The 18792-nt window shown below is 40.4% G+C and overlaps 2 protein-coding genes across 3 annotated transcripts; both read left to right on the top strand.

Moving 5' to 3' along the window:
- Positions 1-2727: 2727 nt before the first annotated feature.
- On the top strand, positions 2728-4526 carry LOC139284778 (uncharacterized). The gene is made up of 4 exons (XM_070905163.1): positions 2728-2764; positions 3291-3452; positions 3564-3653; positions 4008-4526. The coding sequence occupies exons 1-4, from the start codon at positions 2729-2731 to the stop codon at positions 4335-4337; spliced, it is 618 nt and encodes a 205-aa protein (XP_070761264.1). The 5' UTR covers position 2728; the 3' UTR covers positions 4338-4526.
- A 4263-nt stretch (positions 4527-8789) lies between these two features.
- On the top strand, positions 8790-13621 carry slc14a2 (solute carrier family 14 member 2). 2 transcript variants are annotated; one of them, XM_070904028.1, is made up of 10 exons: positions 8790-8856; positions 9409-9480; positions 9598-9781; positions 10230-10399; positions 10659-10787; positions 11239-11431; positions 11859-12006; positions 12284-12418; positions 12576-12625; positions 12720-13621. In XM_070904028.1, exons 3-10 carry the CDS (start codon positions 9641-9643, stop codon positions 13125-13127), a joined length of 1374 nt encoding a protein of 457 aa, XP_070760129.1. In that variant the 5' UTR covers positions 8790-8856; positions 9409-9480; positions 9598-9640; the 3' UTR covers positions 13128-13621. The 2 variants fall into 2 exon arrangements, with proteins under 2 accessions (XP_070760129.1, XP_070760128.1); XM_070904027.1 differs by having other exon boundaries at positions 8796-8856; positions 10210-10399.
- The last annotated feature ends 5171 nt before the right edge of the window (positions 13622-18792 follow it).

Raw genomic sequence — 18792 nt, 5'->3', positions numbered from 1 at the left:
AAGATGGCAAATACTTTAAAGAAAACAAACTTCTCACTGAAGAATTAGGAATTGCTCTCAGCTTATACATTGATGATTTTGAACTTTGTAATCCGTTGGGGACTTCAAAAAAGAAACACAAAGTGTGTGGCATTTATTGGGTTATAGCCAACTTACCCATAAGATTTAGATCAACATTATCATCAATTTATCTAGCTATATTGTGCAAAACTGTGCACATAAAACAGTATGGTTATGGAAAGGTTTTGGAGCCACTGATTAGAGATCTTGTGCATTTGGAGACCATAGGTGTATTTGTACAAGGACTTGGGTCTTATGTCAAAGGTATCGTTTTGTATGTGTCTGCCGATAACTTGGGTGCACACTCACTTGCTGGATACCAAGAGTCTTTCAATGTGGAGAAATGTTTAAGATTTTGTTTGGCTAACCGTGTAGATATTCAGAAGTATGATGTCAGAAGTGGGACTTTTACTTTGAGAACACCAACATTGTTTGATGAAGCTGTTAATGTGCTCAAGACAACTGATGCCTCATGTGTTGATGAAGACTGTCCTTTAAGAAGACTTGCTCACTTTCATCCTGCAAAAGGGTTTCCACCTGATTTTCTTCATGATTTGCTGGAAGGAATCGTACCTGTGGAACTGTGCACGTGTCTTTCAGATCTGATTGCTAAAAAGTATTTCACATTGAATGACCTTAATGAAAGAATAAGATCATTCCCCTTTCAGTTTTATGACAAAACTAACAGGCCTCAGACAGTACATACAAACTTTTCAAAAAATGGAACTATTGGTGGCAATGGACACGAGAACTGGGCACTTCTGAGATTCCTTCCACTGCTGATCTGGTCTGTGATCCTTGAACTGAAAGACATTGTTGAACTACTATACAGCCACTCATTCACAACAGAATCCCTGTGCTACCTACAATCAAAAATCTCTGACCACAGAGAGTTGCTATTGGAAACATTTCCTGGTACTAAATTACGCCCTAAGCATCATTATCTTGAACATTATCCTGTGCTGATCAAGAAATTTGGTCCACCAATTGAGTTCTGGACAATACGATTTGAGGTAAAACATTGTTTCTTTAAAAAGGTGGTTCACAAAACTGGCAACTTTAAAAATATTCTGCACACTTTAGCTATAAGACATCAGCTGATGTTGGCATATTATTTGGAGATGCCAACAATTTTCAAACCAAGTATTGAGACTGGCCAAGTATCAGTTGTATCTGTGGGCATCTTAGATGTTGCTATCAGAGAGGCCTTACGGAATAAGTTTAAAGATCTGGACTCTGTTTCACTCACCTCCACTGCTTACTTAAATGGAACAAAATATTCTAAAGGAATGGTGCTCTCAGTTGGACAGACAAGTGGACTGCCAGACTTTGGGACAGTACTGGAGATCTGTGTAGTGGATGGTTGCATATCATTCATTATGGAACTATTCACAGCGGCCTCCCTGGATCATCTCAGGTGTTTCCAGCTTGCCAAAAGAGACCCTGCAGTAACTGTGGTTGTTGATCCTGACAATCTGAATGACTACACCCCTCTTGCTGCATACCTTGTGGAAGGAAAGCTGCTGGTCACTCCAAGGACGTTCATGTTACATTAAGGTACAGTTTGATTGGGGAGTGTTGTTTTGTACATTTATATACACACTTACTCTCTGGATGATGTAACGGGATCAATGCAGATACTCTGCAATAAATGCCTCTATTTCATTGTTGAATTATATGCTATTGACATCTGTTTTTGGTTTCTCGTACATTTATATTTTTGTACAACTTATTTTTGATTCACTTTCAATGGTTATTTCCTGATAATATAGTGTTTTCTATTTTGTTCACTGTGTTTCAGCTGTTGCTGACACCAATGATGCTTCTCCGAGTTATCCTCTCACCTGAAGAAATAAGGCATGTCACCCTAGAGAACGTTCCCCCATCAGTTGATGAGCTGTGTGTAAAACTGCAACACTTTGGGTCTCCGAGGGAACTTTATTTTACAGTTTGAAGATCCAGACTTTGGGAATCAGCTCTGCAATTTGACAGACATTAAGGACCTACCAAATGAACGAGCCACACTCAAAGTTTTGTTCACATCTTCGGAAGGGGTTTCTGACTCAACACTAGATACTGTAAGCTTTGGATCCCCAAGTAGTTGTGATTCAGCAGAATGGCCTGATCCCTTTGTTATTCCAGCTTTCTCCCATGATGTTGAGTTTCAGCTAAGGGCAGCAAATGATGCCTATGTCCAGGATGGAACTGTGATGGTCATCTCAAAGGGTGTGAAGAGTGAAATACTGGACAGACTTGCTGACATCATATCCAAAATCACAGCCTATCCCAACAAAGACCATTATGAAAGTGTAGCCAAAGCTCTTGTTGCAAAGCACCCATGTCTCAGAGAGCCAGGGTCAGGTAAAGGATGGTATTGCTGGGTATTTAGTTTAAGATTTAAGATGGGCAATTACCGTCAGAGAATGATGGCAGCTGGATGCCCTGAAGTTCTTGTAAATAAAAGAAAAAGAGGAGAGGAAAAGTGCAAGCCAGTCAAAAAGTCAAAAAAAGGAGAGATCCACTACCTGCCAGAGCCACCTGAGGGACAGACTACTGTTAAATCAGAGAATCGTGGATTGTGAGACCATGCTTCTGGAAGTGCAGAAGAGGGACCCGGATTTACATATTTAATATTTTCATTGGTGATGAGCCACTCATCTCTGCTGTCATGGACAGTTGGCCTGCATTGTTTTGTGAGAGACAGGTAATCCTTTGCCAATTGAGTACAATTTACTTGGTACAAATTAGAAATTATTTAGTACTTGTACTTTATTGGAATTTTCCAGTTTGTACAATTGTTTACTTCTACACCACTACATGTCAGCTGTAGAATATTGCATTTTTCACTCCACTACATATGTCTGACTTACTTTACAAGCAAACTTGCAATAATCGGTCAATATACTTATACATCGAAGTTGAGACTTCAGCTAAAAAAAAAAAAAAATACAAATAGGAAACCTTTTACTGCAATGTGAAGACTTCCACTTTAAGTTCCTTAAGTTTGCTGATAACGCTGGACTTGAACTTGCAGTGGAGTATTTTCAATGTGGTATTAGTACTTTTACTGAACTATAGGATATGAATACTTCTTCCACAACATAAAGTATGTACTCTTTCTTGCCAGTGTATTTATGATTTCTTTGTTTCAATTGCTACAGCTGTTACGTGCTGCTCTTATTTTCTCTCACTCCTGTCTTTTGTCTGTTGTTTTATTATGTCTGTTTCAGCTATGTGCCGAGTTCAGCAGAATTGTCACCAAAGACCTGCTGGAGTCATTCCTAGAAGGACTAGATGCCATGGTTCCAAGTCTGTTGGAAGCGTACAAAGCTGCTGTAGCATCTGGAAGAAGGTTGACCCTGAGTGGTGTTCTGCAGTGTCTTCAAAAGGAGGCAAGTATTATATAGAGAAACTATTACCAATAATGTGCACTAAAATTAGGATTCTAGCTTGAGTATCATATTTACGTACTCTTGTCTTTTTCTTTTTTTTTTTTCCTGGAGGACACAAACCAAAACAGAAGAATGGCTGCCCTACTCGGTCTTCCGAAATTTCTTTCAGAGGATTCCGCCGACATAATCAGGATGTGTGATGTAAGTCAGTATATTAACTGATTTTATACACACTTTTCACTTGCTTAATTCAAGGTTTTGCCATAACCAATGTAATGCTCATTGTTACAGAACTTGTGTATCGTGTAAGTATTACTATGGGTTAAGTTAGCAATGGCAATAATGACTGCAGAAGTGCTGACCTTGCTCTTTTCCCTGTATTTATTTCAGTCGTACTTTGATAAGTTTAAGCCATAAAATTACATTTAAAATGTAGCATAAAGTAACCACTGGAAAATTAGAACTCATTTAACATATTTTATGTATTTTCTTTGACTGGCAGTGATGCTTAAAATTTGAAAATGTCAGTTAAGACATGTGTGTCTTTGTCATTAGGCTCATGGAGAAACCCTTGATGTGATCATAAAAGGAATGCAGGTTGGACTGTTGATTGGACACGAAGGCCCTCTGCTTGATGCATTTCCTCTGGAAGTCTTCAATGTGGCTGTGGTGGTAGAGGAGACAATCATCCTACATGACCTCAGAGATGTGCCCACAGGTTTTGCCATGTTAATGGGGGCAATCTACTGCCTCAACCTCGAGTACCCCCGTAATATGAAGTACTGCTTTGAGTTCCTTCAGAAGGTCATCATGAGCATCAAAGCGGACCAGTGCTCAGCAAGAATCCATGGGCTCAGAAATAAACTGCTGAGATATCGCCTGTAAACAAATGAATGTGCATCATTGCTCCTGGCAGAAAGGAGTTGTTGTTTTGGACTCTTGTTTGTTCTGCACATTGTTCTTGTTTTTGGCAGTGTAGTTTGTACAGCTCAGAATCAGAATCAGAATCAGAAACTGTTTAAGTAACATACATTACAAGGAATTTGTTGTGGTCTGAAGGTGCTATTGTTTTGATAACAAATAAGTAGAATATAAAAGCTAAAATAAGAATAAGAATAAAAATAAAAATAAAAAATAAGATAAGATAAATAACAACAGTGCAGTGACCAGAATAAAGTAAAGTGTCCAGATAAAGTGTCCAGTAGGGGGTGGGTGCGTTAATGTAACGCAGTGGGGACAGGGGTGATGTACGATAATATAACGTATAGCTTGTGTTTGTGTTCTGGGGGGGGGTCAGTGAGAGTTTGTCAGGTTGACTGCAGAGGGGAAGAAACTGTTTTTGTGGCGGGAGGTTTTGGTCCTGATGGACCGCAGCCTCCTGCCAGAGGGGAGGGGGTCGAACAGATGGTGTCCGGGGTGGGAGGGGTCGGCAGCGATCTTCCCTGCTCTCCTCAGGGTCCTGGAGGAGTACAGGTCCTGAAGAGATGGAAGGTTGCAGCCGATCACCCTCTCTGCAGAGCGGATGATACGCTGCAGTCTGCGTCTGTCCTTGGTGGAGGCAGCAGCGTACCAGACGGTGATGGAGGAGGTGAGGATGGACTCTATGATGGCAGTGTAGAAGTGAACCAGCATTTTTTGTGGCAGGTTAAACTTCCTCAGCTGCCTCAGGAAGTACATCCTCTGCAGTACATCCAGCTGCTTAGATCCTTAACACAAATGAGTGTACATTTGAAGCCCTTATTGAGAGGAACCTGTTTTTTGGGGTCTCCTGCATTGTTCTTAACAAACATTGTTTGTACACCACTGACTGTATTCAGCAGTGTAGTTTTTTACAGCTCAGGTCAGGTATGGTCAAAGCAGGTCAAGAAATGAGGAAAGAATTAAGGTGGAAAACCTAATGCTGTCCTGAACTGTATTGATTGTTTGAATTTGTTTTGAGGAAGTAACTTTCATAATGAACCAACAAATTTATTTTAGAATGGTTTTAAAATAATCTATCTAGTCAGGAAGTTTATTGTATGGTTCATAAAAGCTCTCAGTATCCCTTATTTCTCTTTCTTCATCTGTCCTATTGTCAATTACAGTTTTGGCAGTATTTGGTAAATATTTTACAATGTACCTTGTTCTTCATATTCAGTATATGGATTTTATATACTGTTTGGAAACTGTGGGACCAACGTGTAAACACTCAAGTGCCTTGATGTAGGCATGTGTAACAATGTGCAACATTGTTCTTGCTGATCTTATGATGATCAACTTTGAGATCAAAGTTCATGTAAAACATTGTTTTTTAAAATAAATGATATTTCTGAACAAATGCGCTGCAACTATTAATTGTGATTAATAAATCAAGCAAACTTGCAATAATCAGTCAATATAACTTATACATCGAAGTTGAAACATATTTAAAATGTAAATCCTCGAATCCTTGAAATGGCAAGTTATATAAATATAGAACTTGAAAGTGTGAGTTATAATATCAGAATGTGAGTTTGTTTGACTAGGTAAATAAGGTTTTCTTGCACTGATAATGTAAGGTTAGTCTTTGTTTTAACTCTGAGTACAAAGTTAAATCAACTTAGAAAACATAAAAAACAATGTTGAGACAACTAGAACATTGTAGTCATATCAACTAGATGAACTTTAATTAATGAGTTGAAACAAAGGTTGTCTTCAAGTTGAGTTAATTTGCATTTTCAAGGCAGCAGGTGAACTTTCATTTGCAAGTTGAAATGACATGAAATGTCTTACAGTGCACCTGCAGGGTAACTGGACTGACAGGTTAAATCTCTGTTGGCGGAAAACATGATGAACACAGTCACTCAACATGCCATAGATGAGCTCAGCTGTTATGTGAACACTTAACTTCACAGTGATATTTTTAAGATGCTCTCTTTGGTCTCCATCCAGTTTTTAAGTTTTGATAATTGTATTTTTTACACCCTTTGAGAAAATGGAAAGAGCATTAACACTGAGCTACAGTTGCATGCAAGTAATAGAAGTAGCACTGGTGTGGTTGGTGTTGACTTTGCATGTTCAAGAATACAAGAATATCTACTTCAGTGAAATGTTTTGCAACCATATAACACTGTTTCATGTTCGCAGGGAAAAACACATCTATTGAAAAAAGGGCATGCGTACATACATCTTGACCAACATGGCATTTGAAAACACAGCATTTGATAAGAGAAAAATAGCCTTCTGCCTTACACTGACACATTTACAGTAGTGTTTATTTAGCTGCATTGACCCTCTTTTTCAGGCTACTCCTCCTCCTTCAGCGATGACTCGATGTCTGCTGCCACAATCAGCGCTGCTCATCAGCCCTGTAACTATACTGTAATTGTGTTTAGCGACTAGATAAATGCTGAAGCAACAAACAAGGCCCGCTGCGCTCGCATTACCCATCTGTAGGTGTGTGTGTGTCTGCTGTTTATGATAATGTGGATATCATGTGATGATGTTGATTTAGTGGAACAGAATAAACAATATTTATAAATCCCACTGCCACCCAGAGAAACTGAAAGTGCAATTTTGAGGTACTTGTACTTTACTTGAGTATTTCCCTTTTATGTTACTTTATACTTCTAGTCCTTTACATTTCAGAGAGAAATATTGTGCTTTTTACTCACTATTTTACATTTAATTTTACATGAAGAACCACATGATAAGCTGATAAAATACAATGCATTGTTATTGTAAGATTAAATCAGTGATTCCCAACATATGTGGCTTGTGACTCATTGCAAAAAGACATTGTTTGGTTGGGGCTTCCTGTCACATTTCAGATGTCTATGTGTTGTTAGCAGTCCTCCCAAAAGTAAAATGATCTATTATTTCACAAAAAAGCACAGATTTTTTTGTTTGTTTTTTCTTCTTTCCTCTCCTATTAATCATCTTGTGACCCCTCCGACATATCTTGTGACCCATTGGAGGGGCCAAAACCCTTGGGAACCACTGGACTAAACTACCAAACTGTATATAAAGTAGTTAAAACTATGTAAAATGGTGCTTACACACTGATGGATCAGTATCATTAATCTAATAATGTGATACATAATAATATATCAGTAATAACATAATGGAGTACTTTTACTTGTGATACTTTATATACATTTTCCCGATAATACATTATAATTTTACTTAGGTAAAATTTCAAATGCAAGACTTTTACTTGTAATAGAGTATTTTGATATTAAAGTAAAGGATCTGAATACTGCTGAAATAAGTCTCAAACATCACTGTACTGGTGTAAGCAATTCCATATTACAGTGTACTGAATGTGTGTTTGCTGTTATGATCCTGAATGAAGGATCAAATCACTCATAGCAGGACAATGATCAACTCTGACCTCACTCATCATCACTGCTGTCTAAAACTGTCAGCACTTGCCAATCTGCAGGTGTCATTCTTGACATACAGTACATTTTTAAGTGTAAGTAAAATGTCTCATTGCTTTTGTAAGTATGCAGTAGGGCATGTTACTCATGCAGGAGATGGCAAGAAAAGCAGGGTTTACAGTGTAAATGTATCACTAAGCACTTGTATAGTAGCTATCTTAACACACTTTTAGCTGTTTATTTTGGAGAGCTGTACTGCATTTCCAATTTTCTATGACATTTACTTCTTGTTGCTATTGAGTTTAAATGCTGCAAATACAGATGGCTGGTTGGTAGATACAGTCCCCTTTCCATAATACTGCTGCAACTTATGTTTTCTTTTCCCATTATTGATTTATCTATAATATGTATTCTATAACATGTGCAAAAATGGTGAAAAATGCCCATCACAATTTCATAAGCCCAAGGTGATTTCTTCTAATTGCTTGATTTGCCGACCAACAGTCAGACATTCAATTAACTATGATATAAACCAGAGAAACACAGAAACTCTTCAAAATCGACAAGCTGGAAATTAGGAATGTTTGGCATTTACGTTCACACGAGGCTTTATACAGTAGTGATCCCCAAGACCTGTAAAGAGAAAATCGGTGGAGTGTGCTTAAGGAGTAACTTAAGCACACTCCACCGAAATTCTAGCTACGGTCAGACATTCGCCCCGTGGTCAGTCAGTAACACTAATACCTGGAGTTCATGGCCTCTCAAACCAGAGTCTTGCCTTGACTTTATCTGACCTCATCTTCACGTAATTTGTGGTTGTCAGTGTAGGAGAAAGGACAGAATCGTTTGTGTCTAGAGAGAATTGGGTGTGGCAAAGATTATCACTTCAGAGTTCCAGTGCTTCCTGTAGAGATTGAGCAGAGGAACAGAGGAGGGGTTTTCTCTGTGGCCTGAAGCTATATAAGCCTTCAGTGGAAGTCCGTGTTGTACAGCTTGAGAGAAGCTGGCAACCCATGCAGCCTGTGTCTATTCTGGGACATATGCCTGGATCACCCTGCACAAAGGTAAGAGTGCTTAACTTGTGCCTGTTTGTTAAAGTCCCTGAAGTCCAGCAGGACAGTAAAACATGACTAAACTTTAATGAATGTGTGTCTGTTTGATCGAATGAACTAATGTTTAAAGAAGATTATCAGTATAATGTTAGGCTAGGTATAATATTCCTTTATCTGAGAGTATTGATTTTGATGGATGATTCATTAAAATTCAAGTAACACAAATCATCGACCATAGTGGCGCAATATACTGCAGTGAAGTAATGTCTTTTTGTTGGAATAATAATTAATAAAAGGCTGCCAGTTGGTTTTGTTTTTATCTTTTCCTCTCTGTAACAGAGCCACAATTTTTTTTCTTTTAGATTAAAAATACATTTTTCCTAAACCATGAGATTTTATTTCCCATTGGCTTTTCATACAGGTTGATATGAAGGCCAGTAAATAAATGCATAAGAATGGACAATTAACATTTCTTTAAGTTTTAAGTATTTAATTACATGTATTTGTTGTTGTGTTGAAGACTTACTGTGCTGCTGAGTGACACCTTTTCCTCTCTCCTCTCAGGATATTCAGAAGAATATCAACTATTCCACCTCTGCTGCACTGTCCACCACCTCTCCTGCCACCACCTTCATTGTAAGTCAGTGTTCACAGTTTAGACACACAGTATAAGTTAGATGCTGTGTGTGTTTGTACATGCGATCCTTGTAATTCAACTCTCTAATTCCTTTCTAACTGTAATGGTGGCTGCAGGAGCTCCAGCCCCTGATGGCGCACCCTGTCTTGCCGTCTGAGCATGACAACTCCCAGGAGGACAGGAAGGAGAAGGACCCCATGCAGCCAGGACCCACACCCCTGCAGAGGGCCAAAGCCTGCTTCCTCAAGGGGGTCTCCTACTTCTCTGGAGACATGGAAGTGTTTGGGAAATGGATGGAAAGTAAGTCAATACATATTGTTTACATTGTTTACGTATTACATACAGTATATACTAGACATTACATAATTAGAAAAATAAATAAGATGATTATACTCACTGTACCCTTAGGCAATATATACTGAATCCTTGTACTAGTCTTTGTGGAAAACACAACACAGATTTTAGTATGTATAACATTGAGAGTGGGCCGCATATCGACTTTCTGTTTGTTATTACAGAGGGTGCTCCACCCTGAGTTCAATGATGCAGTTATTATTTTATTATTATGTACAATTTCCCCCCGGGGATCAATAAAGTATTTCTGATTCTGATTCTGATTTGGAGAGAGACCCAAGAAGGAATTTCAGCCTGGTAAACAGGTAATCCTGTTAAGCAGCTCTGGGAAAATGTCAGCGCTCTTTCGTCTATTTTCTCTTTCCAACCCCCAGAACAGTTTTTCTTGCTGCAGCTGCTGGACTGGGTATTGCGTGGAGCTGCTCAGGTGATGTTTGTCAACAACCCTCTAAGTGGCCTCATCATTTTTGCTGGCCTCATCCTGCAGAACTACTGGTGGGCTCTCAACGGCTTTGTGGGCACACTCTTTGCCACCATCTCTGCCCTCATTCTGCAACAGAACAGGTTTGAACAAAACTGATGCAACATATAACAACAAATTAGATTGTAATTAGATGTTACTGTATATAGAGAAAGTTGGATGTGAATTAACGCTCAACAACATTAGGTTGTGCTGCCATGAAACATGATGTAAATATGACTGGATAATTATTTCCTTTTGGTAGTAGAAGGTGAAATGGTTATGTAGGAGGATTTTTACGAGTTTTATGAGTTGTATAACAGGAAAACATTCATTCATTCATTCAATTAACTTCTTCTTCAGGGGTGCAATAGCTGCAGGGCTGTATGGTTACAATGGCATCCTAGTGGGACTGCTGATGGCTGTGTTCTCCAAAGCAGGAAACTGGTACTGGTGGCTCCTGCTGCCCAACATCTTCATGTCCATGATGTGGTGAGCAACTAGATTGACTAATGGTTAAATAATGCAGTAGATTCATATCATACGAAATGAGAGGTATATCTAAGTTAATTAACCAAACCACAACACATTAAATGTCAAAACTGATCAGTTTACTGTAGTATTACCATATAAATGTCATGACTTTAAAGGCTTACAGGTTTCAGCTCAGCATTTCTATTTAAAGATCCTTCATTCCTTTATGCTGATTTAATTATGTTGGTGTGGAGACAACAGGTTGTCAGTACCACAGTGATGCTGGCATCTCTGGTACTGGCTAGTATAATAATATTACAATAATAATTATTAGAGTAGGAAATTTGCAGAAGTCACTATGAAGGTGATTGAGATATAAGCACACGTGAATACATATAACTGAATGATTGTATGAGTTAAATGTGGATTAAATCTAATACATGCTGATGTTTGTATCCTTGTCTTTCAGCCCGATTGTGTCCAGTGCCCTGGCCTCTATTAACAGTCGCTGGGATCTGCCAGTGTTCACCCTGCCTTTCAACATCCTGGTGTGTCTCCACATGGTTGCCACCGGCCACTACAACCATCACTTCCCCCAAGTCCTCATACAGCCTCGCTCAGAGCTGCCCAACATCACCTGGGCTGAAATTGATGTAGCCAAGGTCAGCGTCTGATGGCATTTCAACATGATGTAGTTTAGACATGACAGATTCCTCAATGTCTCCTTCAATGTCTGTCAATGTATGTATGCGTGTATGACTTCTGTCCCAACAAGTAAATAAGTAAATAACTTACTACTTCGTACTAGATCAAAATGTTCTGTAGTAGCAATGTGTAGTTACTAATTAGAGATCTGGCAAGAAGACCTCTCTGCTCATGTTAGCCACGTTGTTACCTACGTACGTTAGGGGTAATTTGTTTTGTAAAGGTGCATCAAAGCTAACAGGGGACTGACATATCAATCACAGTTTCTACACTCCCTCACAAGAGGTCTAAACAAGCAACATAAGTGAAAATGTAAATGGGTGTCAATCATGCTTTGTGGTGCATCTAGAATTCAGTTTAACCTTTCTGTCCGTACCTCTTCAGCTGTTCATGTCAGTGCCTGTGGGGATAGGCCAGGTCTACGGTTGTGACAACCCTTGGACAGGAGGAATATTCATCATCTCACTCTTCATCTCCTCCCCTATCACCTGCGCTCATGCCGTCCTGGGATCTGCCGTGGGCATGGTTTCTGGTGAGAGGACCAGACAATACCTCGGCAGGCAGCCAATATAGGAAGGGTGCACAATAAGGAACATCTAATGTAAAAGTCATTTTGTCTCACCTCAATAAACAGCACAATTCATGTTTGCTTCCTTACATGCTTACAGAATTCAAGCAACAATCAATATGTTCCAACTCCAAGATGACCCCAAAAATAGCTGTTAGGTGCAAAATAACCAGGATTAAGATAATCCAAACTTAAACTGAGTTTGGCATTTCCTTGATGGCTGTGTTTTAACATTTTGCAGGCCTCGCTCTTGCAGCTCCTTTTGGAGACATTTACTTTGGCCTCTGGGGATACAACTGTGTGCTAGCCTGCATTGCCATTGGAGGAATGTTTTATGCTCTCACCTGGCAGGTTCACCTGCTTGCCATCACATGTGGTGAGTAAACACATTATCTGAAATCTAATCCAAATAGGATGATCAGGTGAAATGTAACCATGTGCAACGTTGGCAGAGAGTGAATAGATATTTGTAATGTATGATCACAGCATGCATGCAAATGTCATATCTCTGTATCTCTCTTCTCCATCTGCAGCTTTTTTCTGTGCATACCTCGGCTCAGCCATTGCCAATATCATGTCCAATGTAAGGACACATTTTCTCTCACTCCTATTTATATCATTATTTATCATTTATAAGTTGCTGACTGCAATATGATGTATTTTTCCTCATTCTACAGTTCGGTCTGCCAGCCTGCACCTGGCCTTTCTGTCTCTCTGCCCTGACTTTCCTCCTCTTAACAACGGGGACCAATAAGATTTTCAAGCTGCCACTGGCCAAAGTCACCTACCCCGAGAAAAACCTGGGCTTCTTCTGGAAGCTGAAGAAAATGGAGAAGGCTGAGAAAGAGAAGAAAGAGAGGGAGCAGCAGAAAGCCATCGAAGAAGAAGTGATACTAAACGAGAAAGAGCAACTGAGGCTAGAGCTTGAAAGAATGGAAGAAGGGAGAGTAGCAAGTGAGGCATCACAGTGTACGAATGACGAGACACGTGTAAAAGACCATGCAACTGGGGTACAACAACAGGATACAGAGGAAGAAATCAGACACAATGATCTAACCGAGGTCACTGTTGCTGGTAATGTTTAATACCACATTTCTGCAGAGAGAGAGAGAGAGAGAGAGAGAGAGACAAAGAGATGATACACTAAGGCCACTTAAATGTATGAAGAATGTAAATAAGTGTATCTGTAAAGTATTTGTATTTTTTACTATAAATTGAAAACCTATGCTTCTTCTGAGTCCAGCTGATGTTTTGCAGGATGATTTCATGACATGTAGCGCTCATTTGTTCTGTAAAACTCTGTTTATATATTAAATGTATATTTTTTCTATTTTTTAAAATAAATTATTTTCGAATAATCGGCTATGTCCATTTTGGTTTATTCAATATTGTCTGAAAGTACTAGATTGAAGTCGAATATGAAATAATTACAAATAATTTGTGAAATAATCAGCTATTCCTTTAGTCTGAGAAACACTTGTTATATCGTTATTATTTTGTTATATAATTTAGTCATGAGGCACAGTCATTTATCCAACATGCAAAGGACAGAGGAATAAAAAGGGTTGGAGAAGTTCAATTCTGCCTTGTTGTGAGTCCATAGTTTTAGTAAATAGATTTTCCTTCTTTAAACTTGTTGGAGCAGTGTGGTAAGGATCAGTTACTGTATGGTGTGATGAAAACAGTTACATTTAGAGGGACAGTATATGTTTAGCTGTCCTTCAGCTTGTCTCACGGTAAGAAAGCCAAACAATGCCTATAGACCTTGTGCTGACTTTTGTTAAGTTAATAACATACGTTTGGTTGATTGAAATAAGTCAGTAAGCGTGACCTTCCAAAAGCACACTGGCACGTTCCACTGATCCCACTGATGTGTTAATGACATTCCAGTGCTTAATGATGTGTGTGGTTTCTAGCTTGGATGGTTGTGCAGTTTACTTGGCTGATGTGATCCGAGGGCACAGCATGTTCAGCAGATTCAAGCTTTAATTGACAGATGGTATGGGTGCCATTGACTGTTAATCCGTCAGTCAAAATGTGATTTTGCAAAAGCCATTATTACACACCGATGTTGGGTGGTGACAGTGGTGAGGATGTTTCCAGCACAGGAACGCATGTTGTGTGCTATAAACTCATGATCTGGAGGTTGATAAACCTGTCAATTTCTTATAAGAAGTTCAACAACCAACAGGTCAAGAATTTTGATGTGTACATGAGGTCAGAGGTGACCTTCCTTTTGCCTATGCTTCTGTCCCTTCTGCTTTTCCTGTTCTGCCTGTTTCTCCCTCTTAATTTTAGCCTTGTTGCCCCGCTAAAACTAAAAACAAAAAACGACCTGTTTCAAAATGTAAGCCACCTTGGAAAATGAGACTGTTAATAAACTTTGCCTAAATCTAAATTGGAAAGCATGGAAATTGTCTACAAGCCAAGCATAGATGGAGAGAAAAGAGAAAAGCAAACTCCAGATCCACTATGATATTCTTTGTGACTACCTTTCATAATATAATAAGGCGCTGAGAAATGCCAGACAGGCTCACTTCTCTTAACTCCTAGATAAGAACCAAAACAATCCAAGGGTCCTTTTAACAACCATTGTCGGTTTGATAAATCCTAGATCTCCATGCCCCAGTGTAACGGGTTGGTATGGGACCCAATTGCAGCACGGATACAGGCAGGTATGGTTGGTAATGACTTTCATTTTCAGCATGTGCAGGGAATAATGCAGACAGGTAAAACTGGAAACAATGCAGGTCTTGCTTCTGGCCATTAGCCCCCAGAGGCTCGGCGGTGCGTTGTGAGCTCGACTAATATTCGTCAGAGACTTCCATGGCAGGATCCTCCTCCTCAGCATCAGAGGGTGTCTCATCCTCAGGGTCATCTGAAGCCTCGGATGACAGGGAGGAAGGTGGTTCAAGGGCAGTGTGCCCTGAGTGCATGGCGGACTTGGCCGGCTGGTCCGGGTGACGCCGGTGGAACTCCCTGATGAGCCAGGTGTCCAGGATGTGTCGCGCCCGAACCCAGGACCTCTCCTCAGGGCCATACCCCTCCCTGTCGACCAGGTACTGGAGACCCCTCCCATGGTGGTGAACCGTATAGGCAGGACCTCCATCAATAAAGGGTGCGGTGACGGTTGGCAGCGGTGACGTAGCGGTCAGCAGAGTGAAGAAGAGCGGCCCGAGCTTGGATCCAAGTCCTGCGGCAGTGGCAGATGAAGGCCTGGGCCGACGGGCAGGACACCTCCTTTTCCAGGGCCGGAAACAGGGGAGGCTGGAACCTGGAGCTCCTGGAGGGGCTTGAAGGCAGACGCGATGAGGGGGAGGGGGTAGCGGTTCTTGACCGTGATGTCATTGAAGCCCCGGTAATTGATGCAAAGCCGTAGGGACTTGTCCATCTTCTCCACAAAGAAGAAGCCAGCGCCAGTGGGTGACGAAGAGGGACAGATGATGCCAGCAGCCAAGGAGTCGTTGATGTTGTACGAAGTTGTGGTATTCCACCGGAACCCCTGACAGATCCGGCGTCGGACTGGAACGGGTGGACGGCTGGGGGGCAGCCGCCTGCTTGAGGCACACTTGGTGGCAGGAAGGACTCCACCCGAGGATGGACCCCGTCGCCCAGTCGATGTTGGGATTGTGGCATTGGAGCCAGGTATAACTAAGGATGAGGGGAAGGCGAGGAGACCGCAGGATGTGGAACTGGATGGTCTCATGATGGTTACCGGAGAGGAGCATGCGCACAGGGGCTGTCTGGTGGGTGACTGTGCCCAGGAGATGGCCGTCGAGAGTGCTGGCAGGACCAGGACCAGGAAGAGAAACCCGGTCAATCCCTTGCTGCTGAGCTAGTTCTTCGTCCATGAGACTGACATCGGACCCAGAGTCAATGAAAGTGGCGAGGGTATGGGAACCCTCCCCTCTGGCAGGGGAGGGGGTCCATCAGGACCATCAGGACCAAAACCTCCCACCACAATAACAGTTTCTTTCCCTCTGCAGTCAACCTGACGAACACGGCCAAAGACTTGCACTGACCCCCCCCCCCAACACACACACACAAACACAAGTTATACGTTATATTAACGTACACCACCCTGTCCCCCCCTGCGTTACATTAACGCACACACCCCCTACTGGTCAATACTGGACACTTTACCTGGACACTTTATTTTGGTCACTGCACTGTTTGTTATTTATCTTATCTTATTCTTTTACCTTTATATTTTTACATGCTTGTTGTCTGTCAGATTATATGTTATATGTTAAAAAAAAAACTAAATTTAGCACCATCAGACCACGGCAAATTCCTTGTAATGTATGTTACTTGGCAATAAATAGTTTCTGATTCTGAAATAGTTTCTGATTCTGATTAGCCCTTCATGCCAAGGACCAGGTCAAAAACCTTGAGGTCATCTTGGATTCTGACCTCAGTTTTGAAGTCCACATCAGCAATGTCACCAAAGGGTAATTTAATCATCCTAGAAACACTGCTAAGGTAAGACCATCTCTCTCAGGCTGACACAGAAAAACAAATGCATGCTTTTATGACATCTAGGCTTGACTGTAACGTAATACTCTCTTGTTTGGTCTACCTAACAAAGTTGCTGGCCACCTACCTGTTCAGAACGCAGCAGCCCAAGTACTGATGAAGACCAGACAGCACCTATTTTATCTGTTCTATCTATTGCATCGGTTGCCTATCAGTTTTAGAATTGATTTAAAAAAAATTTTTACATGCAGCTGACCTCCTAGTTGTCCCAAGGATTTTCAACAAATCCTGATTAGCCTTTAGCCACTGAGGCCTTAGTCTCTGGAACAGTCTGCCTGAGGATCTGAGGGATTCCACCTCTGTGGACATTTTTAAAAGAAACCTTAAGACATATCTTTTTGGCCTGGCTTTTACTTAATGAGGCATTGTCATTTGTTGCCTTAGTTTTTAAGTCTTAATCATTGTGTTTATTTATCTTATCATCTGAACATTTTATTGTTGTAATTTGTAGTCTTGCAAAGTTCTATTTATTTTATATGTTTTTAGTTTTTTACTTTTTTGTCTGTGCTGTTTTAATCTTGCTCTGTGAAGAAATTAGGGCTGCATGTTTGTATGAAAGGTTTGTAAATAAAGTTGAGTTGAGATGGTTTAATTTTAGTTAATTTTCTCTGCATGGTGCAAGGTTCCTGAGGAGCATTGGCTGATAGTCTGATGTATTGAGGATGTCAGAGGTATTTGAGTACTTCCTGTTTCTTTATTACTTGCATGTTAATGGCATATGGTTTAGTGAAATGTTTAATGAGGCTGGGTGGAGGACCTTAAAGCTTAAAGCTTTTAAGGGTGTGTATGACTTCATGGGAAATGGTATCAGGAAAGGTTTTACACCTGAATAGTGTGGGCCTTATGCCCATTAACATTGCTATCCTCTTTCTTCCAGGCCTCCACTGACTGAGTTTTGTTTCTCGTTTCCACACATTTACACTTACAGTTTCCATTCACTGCATTCATTAACTATAACACTGATTAACTTCATTTTATTTGCATGAGTGAGCAACTAGAGCACAAATACGCAGGCATAGGCAGGACAGGCTGGTAGCCTTCAGCATGGAGACTTCTCCCTGATTTGGAATTTCAGTGAACTCATACAAACCCGCTCTGTGCTATCAAAAAGTAATAATTACAACTTTGATCATTTCATCTTTCAACTCTACTTGAAGGGTTAAGAAATGTGGGTAGGATTTATAGAATCCTTTATTTATATTTATATTTTATATTACCACAAAATAAACTCAGAAGCACAGGATGGTGGAGTTACAAACTAGGCTGCTTTCCATGGTTCCTGAAATAGTTTGGAGCTACAAGGTTTTCTGCAGTGAAATTATGTAACCCTAACCTTTCTAGAAGCTTGCAGGCCCGTCTTCCTCAATCCAAGCATGTGAGAGTAAGAAGATAAGTTTAAAAGATCAGATAACTCAGTACAGCGGAACTAGCCAGAAGCTTCCAGCTATTTGTTAAACCATAATGATTTTAAAACTGAAGATAACATCTCTTCCTCTGGGTGCATGTTTGCCATACCCAAGTAGCTTTATCATGGCTCCTTTTCAACAAATCATGTACAGTAAGACCTGAGGTCACTACTGTTTAAATGGCTGTTAAATCTATTAAATGCTTCCACAGTATTTCTGAACCTCTGTCAGTTCAATTGGTGTTTGTCAGTATAACTACAGGGCATGCCTTGAACATTGAAATGTAGATTTATGACAGTGCTAGCTGGACTTACACATATTGAAAATGACCTAGGACATTCCCATTTTCTCATGATCATGGTGCAACACAAACATATTTGCATTCTCAGATATATAAAATAAGTTTACTGATCACCAATTGAATCTTCTCTGCTTCTCTTTAGAAACAGCTCAGTTTAGTTATGCTGAAGTGCAACAATATCATTCTTATGAGTCCAGGACCAGCGGCAGATGTACTGTGTGTGGACCAGAGAGAGGAGAGTTAGGGTGACCTCTAGTGGTGTAGCACAGCATCTATGCAGTGTTTTGTGCTCAAGTAATGTGGGACATGTTCCTATCTAACATCTCTGTAGCATACAGGTTATCACAAAATCTGAGACTCAGCCAGCCTTGTCAGACTGCATGAGACTGCATTTGTAAAAGAGCTACGACTACAATTGAGCAGTCAGAAAGATTAAAACATTGCCAACTTAGATTAGAAATGCAGTATCATCACATGATGAGATATCACACCATCAAAGTGCAGTGA

The sequence above is a fragment of the Enoplosus armatus genome, chromosome 4 (genome assembly GCF_043641665.1).
Source record: "Enoplosus armatus isolate fEnoArm2 chromosome 4, fEnoArm2.hap1, whole genome shotgun sequence".
Classification (NCBI taxonomy): domain Eukaryota; kingdom Metazoa; phylum Chordata; class Actinopteri; order Centrarchiformes; family Enoplosidae; genus Enoplosus; species Enoplosus armatus.
Note: the sequence above shows the minus strand (reverse complement) of the source record. Positions and strands in the feature narration are given on the sequence as shown.